Source organism: Ovis canadensis, chromosome 2 (assembly GCF_042477335.2).
Source record: "Ovis canadensis isolate MfBH-ARS-UI-01 breed Bighorn chromosome 2, ARS-UI_OviCan_v2, whole genome shotgun sequence".
NCBI lineage: Eukaryota > Metazoa > Chordata > Mammalia > Artiodactyla > Bovidae > Ovis > Ovis canadensis.
In genome coordinates, this window is record NC_091246.1 from 14,456,567 (window position 1) to 14,469,804 (window position 13,238).

The window sequence follows — 13,238 nt, forward strand, 5'->3', positions numbered from 1 at the left end:
CCGACTCTTAGCGACCCCATGGACTGCAGCCTGCCAGGCTCCTCTGTCCATGGGATTTTCCAGGCAAGAGTACTGGAGTGGGGTGCCATCGCCTTCTCTGGTATTTAAGCTAATTCATTATAAAAACAGCAACGGTTGCTTTTAAAAATGGCCTTGTTTTGCATTTTGAGCATGCATGCATCTAACCCTCTTCTTTCTCGCTCCCAGACCGGGTGCTGGTGACGGTCTTCCGGCAGAGTGTGGTTCCACCTCCTATGTGCACCTACCGGCTGCAGCTCCCACACTTTGTAAATCAGGTCATGTTCTCGGCACGCCCTGAAAAGAGTAACGACCTCGCTGTCCTAGACTCCACGAACCAGATTTCTGTTTATAAATGTGGTATGTTCAGAAACTGTTATCAGGGATGTTCTGAATCACATCCCTCCTACACAGAAGCGAATTATAGTTTGGTGTTGCCTTTGCTCTAGGGCTTCCAAAATTTTGAAGTTTATAATTAATATCATATTACCGTGCTATTTGATTGACCTGTAGGGTGCTGGGGGGCAGGGATTCAATCCTGCTCTGGCTGAGAAGAACAGTTCCTTTTGCTTTATTGAAGTTGAAAGGTTAGTTATTTAAAAACAGCACTCAGCTCTAGAAATAACGTCGTGTCTCATTATATCCTGAACATGTTTTACAGTTTTCGTTGCCTTCGCACACATTCTCAGTTGCTCTCACAGCTTTCCTAGGAACTGTGTCAGGGTGGGGTTTTCCAGTTTTATAGACGAGGGAGCAGAATGCCGGAGGGTTTGAAGTTTGCTTCAGCAAAAAGGGGCGAGAACCTCAGCTTAGGTGTTTCAGTTTCTAATCTAATTGTCCTTCCACAGTCCACTGCTGTTTCTGGTTGCTTTCCTGATACTCTGGAAAAGCCTGGAATTTGTGAATTCTATGTTGTGTCATGAGTTATACTGGCGTATGGCTGTGGTAACCTTGTTTTCAAATAAGTTTTGAATTCTCAGCCTGAAAGGTGCAGAAATTTAAGAAAGAGTTTGAGATGTGGTTATTTTCTAGATTCCTTTATTTGTGAAGTGGATTACTTTCTAGAACCCCATTATGCAGGACCTCATGTGATTAATATCAGGAAAAATGTTTGTAGTTTACTGTGACAATATTTGCTTTTTTTCCCCTAGGTGATAGTCCAAGTGTAGACTCTACAGTGAAACTGGGAGCTGTGGGTGGAAATGGATTTAAAATTTCCCTTAGAACGCCTCATCTGGACAAAAGATACAAGTAGGTTGTTGTTAGTTATCTTGGACCTCTGGAAACAGGAGCAGCCAGCCTCTGTCCTAAACTCAGCCAACTGTTACTGTCTTATCCTGTGCTTGTTGCTCAGTGGAACAAGAAACAGATACAACACCTGGGCCCTGGTTTTTCATCTTGGTTAGGGAAGTCAGTTATCTGAACAACATGTATGCTGATAGGTGATGATGGAGTGTAAGTCTTAAGCTGACTTAGAAACCATTCCCCCAACATCACTTGGGGAGCTTTCTCCAGGGAAAACCGCACAGGAAAGATGGAAATGAAGGTGATGGAGCAGAGTGCCTTTGCTTTCGCAGATAGGGAGGGAAAGATGGAAATGAAGGTGATGGAGCAGAGTGCCTTTGCTTTCGCAGATGGGGAGTCATACACTGTTAGCCTGTGGCTGACTGCACGGTGTCTACTCTGGTCATCCTACAGTAGAACTTTCAGTTGCTGCGTTTTGAGGCTCTTGGGTTGGAAATCAGGAGGCATGTTTCCATTGAAACTGTACTATAAACAGTTGGATATAGGAATTATGAGTTCACTTCTGTGAAAATCCAGAATTTGATTCTATTCTATTTAATACGTCCGTGTTCTTAACTACTGTATGACTTTGTCTCCCTAGGGAGCATTTATTCCTCAACTAATGGGGAATAATGAACAAATAACTGAATTTAATGTTTAATATTTAATTCTTAAATATATGCATTATATTTAATAAGTGAATGTGTTTCCAACCTCTGTATGATTGGGGAGCTGACTGTGTAATGCTCAGTAGTTTTCAAAGAACATGTACATGGATTTCATTTCACAGACTGGAAAGAGAGAGAGGACAGATTTAAGACAAACTCAAAAGTATGAGGCAATTGAGAATATGGTTTCATTTTTTTTAATTGTGAGGAGGATAGCTCTAAGTCATTTAGAGAAGATTTCATGAAGGGCATGAATTACCTTTAAAAAACTTTTTAAATTACTTATTTTTTTAACTTTATTTTGTATTGGGCTACGCTTAACAATGTTGTGATAGTTTCAGGTGAACAGTGAAGGGACTCAGTCATACATATGCATGTATTCAACGAATACTTATCTTGAACCTTGAAAAAGATATAGGTTGAGGATTGCCAGAGAAGTATGGAGGCTGTCGGGTGTGGCGGGCAGAAGAGTGTCATGAGAACCAGAGGCGGGGATGCTCCTGCGTGGGGCTGAATTGCGGTGGAGTGACCGCCCAGGAAGAGCCGACCCAATAGGAAGATCAGGCTGGTAACCCAGCTTCTTCAGTGAGCATCCAGATCTGCTGCTTGAGCGGAATGGCAGGAAGTAGCCATCATGAGTTCCCTTGTGAAGTAGCAAAAACAAGGCCCTCCACCAGCGTTTAAATGCTACAGGAGGAAGGCATTAGCGGCAGAGGAATCATCTCTTAAGCTAATTAGTCATTTTGCTATGAGATGCTTAGGAAAGGAGGCATTCAACTGAGACCTAAATATCTGCGGAATATTTGAATGCTGGTGAGTGATGACAGTGAAAACCTGCTGGAGTTCATTTGTGTAGGGCCTGGTACAGGCAGTTTTTCTTGTGTTATCAGTTTCTTAAAGTGGTTTCTTCAGATCTAAAAATCTCAGAGTGTAAGAAACTTAATTTTAAATAGCAGAAAAACATTCTTAAGCCAGGTAAGCATTATTATTTTTGGATTTTCTACTATTGGGCGTTACCTTAGGTTTTGTCCCTCCAAATAATTAGGATTTGACTGTATAGAAAGCGGTGCATTCTCCACTCAGAAAAACTTCAGTGACGTGACGGTTTTATTCATGCTTTGAAAATTTTTCAATATTTAAAACAGAATTCCGATTGAGGACAGTGAAGCTGAAGAAGTAAACCCACTGAAGTTCAGCCTGCTCGCCTGGGTTCAGGAAGACATTTTCCTGGCCGTGAGCCACAGTCAGTCTGGCCCCCAGTCTGCCATTCACCATCTGACTGTGGCCCCTTCTGAGACGGACGACAAGCAGGGACAGCTGAACATCAGGTATTAAAATCTCCTGTATTCCGCGTGGTAATAAGCACATAGATACAGGCTTTTTTCTTTTGTGAACATTGGAGTTTTGGGGGGTTTTTTGCATCCAGAAAGCAAGGTTGTGGGGTGATTGCTTCTTTTTGTACACACACTTATCAAGAGCATTAAGTCTGATTTTTAGCTCTGTCAAAATATAGACTAAAATGCTTCAGAAGATGGTAAGAAATAACACAAATGCCAGTAGATGAGGCAAAATGTTTTTAAGGTGTGTTAAAACTTTTAATTCAACTTATACTTACATTCTAGAAAGTAATTAGCAGCCTAGGAGAATTAGCAACTCATCAGTTATAAGATCTCTACGTTTGCACTTCATTTTGAGGATGTCATTGCTCAGTGACTCAGTTACGTCTGACTCTTTGCAGCCACGTGGACTGCAGCACGCCTTCCCTGTCCTTCACCATCTCCCGGGGCTTGCTCAGACTCAGGTCCCATCGAGTTGGTGATGCCATCCAGCCATCTCATCCTGTCGTCCCCTTCTCCTCCCACCTTCGGTCTTTCCCAGGATTAGGGTCTTTCCCAGTGACTCGGCTCTTTGCATCAGGTGGCCAAAGTATTGGAGCTTCAGCTTCAGCATGAGTCCTTCTAATGAATATTCAGGGTTAAAGTTATTTCAATGTAGTGACTTCAAAATACTTCTTCCAGCCTCCTCTTCTATAATTTTGTTTGGCACCTGATTGCGTGTACTACTAGAAAGTCTCCTCTGTTTTTTTTTTTTTTTACTAAAATTCCGCAGCTCCCTGACCCTGAGTTTCATTTTGATTCCTCGCTGCATCTTGGTCACCTAACAAGTCTCATTAATGAATGCTGTCTTCTGTATTGCAAGCCCTATTGTGCAGCAGAATTGTCTGGGAAGCTCTGAGAAATCCTCAGGTTTCCAGTGTCAAAACTCAGCACCTTAGGCATACACTGATAATAATCCCTAGATTCACATGTAATTAAAAGTTCACTGATTAGCTTTAAATCCTGAAAACCATTGTTGCAAAATTAGGAACCTTTCTTTATTGTACTCGTGAAACATACTCCAGTGCTGTTATTACCTTCTAATCTTTGAATGATAATGCTTCATGTTTTTAAAAAATTTTTGTGAATATGTCTAGATGCAGAATATGTTCTAGCTACATGCAGACTTAACAAGGGCTCCCTTTAGAAAATGGAGCAACTGACATTAGAAATGCTTAAATTATGCACATTTACTACACAAAATTTGAAATTTTTTATCGTTATCTTGTGAAAGGAAATGCCATTATCTCATTTGCTGCAAAGGAAGTGAGAAGTCATTTAAAATATATTTCTGCTGCTTTGAGTTCTATTTCTCAAAAAAGACTGTTTCATTCATATATTAATGTGTTTGATAAATATAAAGTCCCACAATCAAGTTATAGCTCTTCATAGTTAACATTTACTATAACTTATGCTTTGTAAGAGGTACTCTTTTATGTGCTTTTCCCTGTGTTAACTCACTTATTTTTCACAGCATGTCTCTGACATGTACTGTTGATCGTTTTACAGCTGAGGCACAGAGCAGTTTAAGTCACTTACTGAGACAATGGAGGTGGAGCCAGGATCCAGGCCCAGCAGTGCGCCTCCAGAGTCCATTTGCTTGACTTCTTCACAGATAATTTATCCTCTCCAAATTGGTGGCTTTTTTTTTTTTGTAGATTGGTTAAAAACTCTGAATATATATTAGCATTGGCACCACTTGCTTTTATCACTATTTCCACTTCCTTTCAGACATGTCTACTTTTGGTTCCTTGACTCAGAAAAAAATACAGTAGCATTAACAGTCTCCCTTCTTGCCATTAATGAGGCCCACAGATTCTAGGGATAGGCACAGTAGCCGTAGAGATACTGAGTAGGCTCACTTTCCTACAGATGGAGTGCTTTATTTAACGCAGTTTGTATTGGGTTGGCCAAAAAGCTCAATCAGGTTTTGGGCACAATGGTATAGAATAACCTGAATGAACTTTTTGGCCAACCCAATATTGGCAGATAAATATTGACACCATATTGTCTACTGAAGGCAGCGAATTGTGATTCACAATAAGCTGCATAAGTTGCTGCCAGAATAGGACTGATGACCTCACAGTGCAGACACCTGGCTTCCTGACATTGTGGAAAATAGTCATGTTGACAGGTAATTGCATTACCTGGCCTTGTGCTTGCAGTAGTTTATCTGTTATATGTATATAAACATGTGTGTGTTAGTGTGTATATAAACATTGTGTGTTAGTGTATATATAAACATGCGTGTGTTAGTGTGTATATGAACATGTGTGTTCGTATGTATATAAACATGTTTATGATGTTTATGTTGTATTGAACGAGGCAGTGCAGCACCAGAGGGAAATTGCTTCTTTTTGTTTTGCAAAATCAATGAATTGTCACTACTTTTGAAAAGAATGGTCTATTCATGTGTTTTTCATCTCTTTTTTTTTTTTTTCCCACTCTTCTCAGTTCATCTGTGACAGTGGACGGGGTCATAATCAGTCTGTGTTGCAACCCCAAGACCAAGTCAGTAGCCCTGCAGGTGGCTGGTGGCCAGATATTTAAGTACCTTTGGGGTGAGTATCAGGATTGGGAAAGCATGTTGATGACTTACATACATATGTAAATCTTGAGAAAGTGTACTTGTGAGTGTCTTACCAGTGCCACGTTGATTATTAGGTCTTTTAACTACCCTAGAAAACCTTAAATCTATAGATTTAAGGAATCAGCAGATACGTTCTGCCTATATTTTCTCTTGCAACGAACCAGATTATTCTCATGAGTTTCCAAAACACATTTGGAAAATGATTTAAATTGCATGTTAAGTGTTTTGGCAAGCATTGATGTGAGAGTTTTTTTTACAAAGAGCAGATCAGCTTTTGTTAAACCTCATCTGCCAAACCTGCAGAGTCACCCTCTCTGGCTGTTGAACCGTGGAAGAACCCTGGTGGGTTTCCTGTTCGGTTTCCTTATCTGTGCACGCAGACTGAATTGGCCATGATTGGAGGAGAGGTGAGTGAACACAAGGCAGAAGAATTTACATCATAGAGCAGCAACCCAGCATTAACTAGAAAGAGTGTGTGCTTGAAAAGGGGACCTGAGTGTCCACTAAATCTAAAGGCAGCAATGGGAAGTCAACTCACCCTCCTGAACCTCAGCTTCTCAGTTTACAAAGCAGGTTTAAGAGGTTGCCTCACATGTGTTAATAGTAGTTAGTTGATTCCTTTCCTTGGAGGTATAAATTCGAAAATAGAAAAAATGCAGTTGGCAGACTTATCCCCAGTTGTATAGAACATTCAAAACAGAACATGGGCAGAACTAACCAAGTTAGTCTTATAAGTAACTTTTGGGGACAACAGAAATGTAATCTTGAAATCGGTCTTGAGTAAGTTACTGTTCATCACATATTAGAATTGCCTGTAATTGTGCAGGAGGTAGGATGCAGTGGTTACAGAACAAAACTGCTGACCAGTTCGTGCCCTTCTGGAAGTTTTAATCCATCAGTGTGGGTATGGCCACCCCCTCTGATAGGAGAGTGAAGTCAGTGAGCAGGGTGTAGAGGCAGAGCCCGAGGATTGCTGGAGGCTAATTAGAGGACAGCCGCTGTGATGGTGCGGAGGCCAGCGTCTGGTGCGCGGGGAAAGTCTCTAGGAGGTGGTGGGATATGTGCTGAGATGAGAAGAAAAAGAAAGCTCTGTCTCTGAGAAAGGGAGAGTGTTTCAGGGAGGAACTGTGCATATTGTAAATCAGCTTAGAGCTCAGCTTCTTCAAGGAGCCTAATGGAAGCAATGGCTAGACACAGAGGAGTATGCATTTGCTCACTTAACAAAGACTGAGAAACTGATGATACTAATCGGGGAGTAATGTGATGTTCTGCGCGGTTGGAAAGGTTATTCTGGCTGCCCAGTGGGAGTATGTTGAAAGGGATGAGAGTGAAGTGACTGTTGGAGGGGAGGCAGTGAGGGGTTAAAGGTGATATATTTGAGATGTGTAGGAGACAGAAATGTCGAGGCTTCTGATGGATTGGATGGCATCATAGACCACTTTGCCTTGGACCAACCACATCTTAGGCATCTGGAGTCCCGATGACAGGGACTTAAATGTGAAATCATAGGACAGTAGAACCATATAACAGGAAAAATTTGGTTTCACTAGTTTGGTTAGTTGTTTGGTTAGTTGCTAAGTTGAGTTTGGCTCTCTTGAGAACCAATAGACTGTAGCCCACCAGGCTCCTCTGTCCATGGGGGTTCCCAGGCTAGAATATTGGAGTGGGTTGCCATTTCCTTCTCCAGGGGGATCTTCCCAACCCAGGGATCAAACCCACGTGTCCTATATTGCAGGAGGGTTCTTGACCACTGAGTTACCAGGGAAGCCCTAGTTTGGTTAGAATTGTTGGTGATCTCATATTTTATTTTTTTGCAGGAATGTGTCCTTGGTCTGACTGACAGATGCCGCTTTTTCATCAATGACACTGAGGTAACATGGCTTGTTTTGTTGCTGGATCTTTTTCCATCTTGATTCCAAGTAATATAACTAACTCTCCCCCTTGCCTCCCTGACCTATTGTAGGTTGCATCAAATATCACTTCATTTGCTGTATATGATGAGTTTTTATTGGTGACGACTCATTCTCATATCTGCCAGTGCTTTTGCCTAAGAGATGCTTCATTGAAGAGTAAGTTTTCAGTGTAGAAGATAGAAGATAGTCTGTCTTCTAGTATCATTTGTCCTCTGAAGTCTCCATGACTTTTACGTTTGTCATGTAGTTTTGGCTTTTTATCCTGGAGTCTTAGACTGGAGAAAACGTCAAGTTCATTTACTTAGCCTCTTATCTCAATATCTCAGTTAAATCACTCCACACCAGTTATCAAAGAGTGGGAGGTCCTTCCTTAAAGCAGCGTACCCTGAGATAAAATTTTCAGGAAATTTCTTAACATAACTCATATTTTACTTTGAATTACTGTGTAGATGGCAAACTGGCGATATCCTCAGCCTTCTTTGTGGCCGCCCTCCATTGTATGTCTGGAGGACTCTGTCTTGTGGTTTGTAGGAAATTGGCTGCAGGTTTTCCTCGATTCCTTGTGCCCCTCCCCTGTGTGTATGTGTGTGCGTGCACACAGTTCTGATACTAAGAAAGAAGTAGCCCACTTGTTTCCTTTGCTTCTAACTTGGAAATGGACTCTTTCACTGATGTGATTGTAGTGTACTGATAAAGCTAAGACATAGAGAAACTGCCCAACCCTCCCACTGGTTTCCATGTCAGTTGAGAAGCTGTTTGTGCATCATGCATGAGGCCTCTGTAAGAGAGGGCGAGATCCTGGGATGGACTTGTTTATCCAAAAGGCTGAGTGACAGAGCAGTCCAGCCTCATTATTAATGGCTTCCTTCTCTTCCGGGTAACGTGCTGTTTCAGCTGCAGTTGATGGAGAGTAGCTTGTTGTGACAGTGATTCTCAAGGCTTGGTCTGTGGTGTCTTTAGCATTGCAGGCAGGTCTGAGCAGCAGCTACGTGCCTAATGGTGAGTCTCTACGGAAGGTGGAGAGGGGTTCACGCATCGTCACTGTTGTGCCTCAAGACACAAAGCTTATATTACAGGTACATTGATTTTTCAGGCTGCATTTATGATTGTCATTTGGCAGTAAATACCAGACAGTTCTTGTGGATTATATTTTATCATTTGTATTAATTTATTATAAGCCTTTCCTTGCTAAGTTCTCTATTAGCATTATACAAAGTAGTGTTAAAACAGGTTCTTCCCAGTAAGGCTAAGAGGGAGACCTCTTGAAAGTCAAAGTAAATTTTGAGCACAACTAGATTTTGCCAAAAGTGTGCTCATTTTACAGTGCTGTGTTAATTCTCGAAGAAGAGTTAAGTAAAGTTGTATATCCTGGGTATTTAACTTTTTTTCTGTTTAATTAAACATGTTATTGATTTGATTTATTTATTTTAAGATGCCAAGGGGAAACTTAGAAGTTGTTCATCATCGAGCCCTGGTTTTAGCTCAGATTCGAAAGTGGTTGGACAAGTAAGTACCGTATATATGATTAGTTAGCTTATTGTTATGACTTATGTGTGAAGGCAGCAAGTATTAAGATTTTTAAAACTTAAAAAGTATTTAAATATTTCATTACAGATGTCTTCAATCAGATTCTCAGAAGCTTTCTTCTTTTGGCACTTAGATTCTTAAATTGTATGGTGTAGAAGACATTCCTAGGAGAAGGAATGATGAGGCTCATGGTATTAAACAGCTTCCTAGCTCAAGGGGATCCATATGGGCTTTAGATGGCCTGTGAACCCAGGGCAGTTTTACGCTATCCTGTATCTGTGTATTTATCTGGGCAGAAGGTCCAAGGCTTTCAGCAAATTATAAAAAGACCTATGACCCCACAATACCTGAGCCATTGTTGTGAAGGAAATGATCCATTGTTTGCATCTTTGAATTTGGGGGAAAGTTTATATTGGAAAGGTAGATGTTTACTAACATTTTGTTAAACAAGAAGGTAGCCCTGAGTTCCATAAAGATTTTCTTGTGTGAGTGTGTGGGGATCAAGTCCTTGGATGGCCTTGATGACTAAGTCGTCACACCATTTAGGAAGGTAAATGAACCTGGTGCCTGATTTTTTTTTTTTTTCATTCTATGATTTCAGAACAGAAATCCAGTAGTAGTTGGGCTGTAGTCTTTATTTTAACTGGTTTATATCCTTATGAAAATGTGCTGAGTCCAGGGAGCTGAGTTTCTGTGAAATGTCTCCTCTCTCCATTTTCTGTCTCTCCCCAGACTTATGTTTAAAGAAGCATTTGAATGCATGAGAAAACTGAGAATTAATCTCAATCTGATTCATGATCACAACCCTAAGGTAACATTCTAAATCCGATATTTATCATAATGTACTTTAGCTTGAATTAATATGATCTGAACTAAGATGTTTTGTTCTTATTTTAATTCTTTTTTTGGGTAGGTGTTTCTTGAAAATGTGGAAACCTTCATAAGACAGATAGACTCTGTGAATCATATTAATTTATTTTTCACAGAATTGAAGTAAGTATTTTGAATAATTCATGAGTATCATATCCATAATTTTCTCTTTTCTGGATAAGGAAATCAAACCAATAAATAGAGGAGAAAATTTGCTTTCAATATAGTTTTTAAAATCTGTATCTCTTAGATGACACATGTACTGGATTTTTACTCTTTTCCCTTCTTTTTAAAACTGAGACTTTAAAACATGTCATGAAAATTATTCTTTGACTTTATTTTTAGGTATACATATAAAAACTATTAATTGAAATAAATGGCTTCTTTTTCTGCAATGACTTTTATCTAAGGTTTTAAATGAAAAATTTTGAACATGTAAGAAAGTTGAGAAAGTTGTCTAGTGAGCATCCTGTACCATCACCTAGATTCTATAGTTCATATTTTCCTGTATTTGCTTTGTCACTGTCTACCATCTGTCCATCCACCATTCATCTTTATTTTAAACAAATTTCAAGGCAATTGTAGACATGAATCCACTTTGCCTGTCAGTACTTCACCTTGTGTAACATTAACTAGAGTATATTCTTTGTGTACAGGGTCCCACCCCCTCCATGTCAGATTTATCTACAGCGAAATGCACAGATTATAAGTGTACCATTCACTGAGTTTTGACAAATGTATGCTTCCATGCAGTCCTGGCCCCTATCAAGATAGAGACCATTTCCTTCTCAGAAAGTTCCTCCAGATCCCTTCCCATTTATTCTTTCCCCACCCTTTTGGCAACTGCTCTTTTGAGTTCTTCACTGAAGATCAATTTTGCCTGTTCAGGAACTTCATAGAAATGAATTGTATACCGTAGTATTGACTTTTCTGTGTAAATAAAGCTGCTTTCATTCCGCATGTTATCTGGAGATTCATCCCATGTTTTTACATGGATCACTAGTTTATTCTTTTCTATTGCTCAGTAGTATGCCATCAAAAAGAAAGAAAGTGGAAGTGTTAGTCACTCAGTCATGTCCAACTCTTTCTGACCCCATGGACTGTAGCCCACTGAGCTCCTCTCTCCATAGAATTCTCCAGGCAACAGTACTAGAGTGGGTTGCCAGTTCCCTTCTCCAGGGATCTTCCCGACCCAGGGATCGAACCTGAGTCTTCTGCATTGCAGGCAGACTCTTTACCATCTGAGCCAGCAGGGAAGCACAGTATGCCGTAGTATAAATATGCTACAGCTCATTTCTTCATTCTTCTGTGAGTGGACATCTGTACTAGACCCAGTTTGGGGCTATATTAATGTAACATCTATAAGCATTACCATTTAAGTCTTCTGTGGATATGTTTCATTTCTCAGTGTCTCCATTTTTCACTAGATATGACTATTTTTAGAATTAACTGCCTTCCAAAAGCCATTTTTATTATTTTTTTATTTGTTATTTTTTATTTATTATCTCATCAACACTCCAGCATACATGTTAGTAGTTTGGTCCCTGGGACATATGTTGGGTTTGTGACCTTTTAATACACACTTATTCTTAGGGAAGAAGATGTTACAAAGACCATGTATCCTCCTCCAGTCCCGAGCACTGTTCCACGGCCCAGTGATCCTGATGAGAAGAAAGTAGACCTCATCTGCGATGCTATGAGAGCAGCCATGGAGAACATAAACCCTCGCAAGTACGTGTGCTGTCGTGAGCTGGCATCTTTTGAAACACAGAAGTGGGTAGTAGCTTGTTCGTCGCTCTTACTGTGCTGTCCTTCACGTACCACTGCAGGTACTGCCTGTCAATACTCACCTCTCACGTGAAGAAAACTACCCCAGAGCTGGAGATGGCACTGCAGAAGGTACACGAACTCCAAGGTAGAGAAATGTTGGCAGTCTGTGTGTATCGGGGCCCCGACTGACATCGGGGCTTCAGTCTTCAGGAGATAGCCTTGGCCAGGACCAGCACCACATCACCAATTCAGACTGTGGCCTTTTGGTCTCCACTTTAAAACCTGGGTCTGTTTCTTTTGGTGCTGCCCTACAAAGCATGTACAAAATCGTCAAAGGACTGTCTTCCGTCTGGTGTCCACTTCTGTCAGGAAAATGTGTTGCTTTCTCTTTTTGGTTATGCTGCTAGGTATGTGGGTTTTTTCCCCCAAATGATTTTGTTCTCTTGTTTCCTTACACACCGACAGGAAATGCTCCACCAGTCCCTGACGCTGTGAGTGCCGAGGAGGCCCTGAAGTATTTGCTGCTTCTGGTAGATGTCAATGAGTTATATGACCATTCTCTTGGGACCTATGACTTTGATTTGGTCCTCATGGTAGCTGAGAAGTCACAGAAGGTAGGTGGAGTTACTCTTCCGGCGTAGTTAGCATGTTTGTTGATGCGGACATGAGAGTGTGAAGCAGTGCTCCTGACGAGCAGGGTTTGGGCTGAGATTAAAGCTGTGAGTACAGGCCTCCAGGCAGATCTGCCTGTCTCCAGGGTCATACTTAAAGTTCATTCTCTACCACTGTTCTGGGCTTATCAGAATGTTTTGATTGCTAGATTGAACAATTGAAATAAAGCCATTTGATTGTTTTCAAGCTTACAAGCAAAAATGAGAACAAATTCTGCTCTTTTAAAGGAAATACAGCAGGTGATTGATTTATAGTCCAGCTTTATCATGCAGCATCTTTATTCAGTGGAAACTGGGAACCTGGAGAATAGAAGGGTTCGAGGGCTCTTCGTCTCACCTTGCCATGCTATGGTCCAAAAGTTTGAGCACCTCTGGTTTTGCACAATTTTTGTTTCTTTTTTTTTTTTTGGCACCCTCAGTTTCAGCCCCTATCTTTCCTTTCTTTGCTCTTGCCAGAATGACCTTCCCAAAAAGGAAAATTTGATCCCCATTCCTCTGCTTACAATCCTTCATGGGCTCTGCCTTCCCCCTAGGAAGAAGTTCAGAGGCTC

At 40.8% G+C, this 13,238-nt stretch overlaps 1 protein-coding gene across 2 annotated transcripts in view; it reads left to right on the top strand.

The window, feature by feature from the left end:
* Nucleotides 1-13,238, top strand: part of ELP1 (elongator acetyltransferase complex subunit 1) — a 56,520-nt gene that overhangs the window by 17,887 nt on the left and 25,395 nt on the right. For both annotated transcript variants that reach the window (XR_011254215.1, XM_069575508.1), the window contains exons 12-25: nt 208-378; nt 1,170-1,269; nt 3,116-3,298; nt 5,801-5,907; nt 6,240-6,343; nt 7,754-7,807; nt 7,900-8,005; nt 8,810-8,925; nt 9,282-9,355; nt 10,109-10,187; nt 10,290-10,369; nt 11,840-11,977; nt 12,076-12,161; nt 12,482-12,630. Coding sequence is in view for 1 of the 2 variants with exons in the window: in XM_069575508.1 (XP_069431609.1) it covers nt 208-378; nt 1,170-1,269; nt 3,116-3,298; nt 5,801-5,907; nt 6,240-6,343; nt 7,754-7,807; nt 7,900-8,005; nt 8,810-8,925; nt 9,282-9,355; nt 10,109-10,187; nt 10,290-10,369; nt 11,840-11,977; nt 12,076-12,161; nt 12,482-12,630 (1,547 nt within the window). In the remaining variant the exon portion in view is untranslated. The remainder of the gene's footprint in view (nt 1-207; nt 379-1,169; nt 1,270-3,115; nt 3,299-5,800; nt 5,908-6,239; nt 6,344-7,753; nt 7,808-7,899; nt 8,006-8,809; nt 8,926-9,281; nt 9,356-10,108; nt 10,188-10,289; nt 10,370-11,839; nt 11,978-12,075; nt 12,162-12,481; nt 12,631-13,238) is intronic.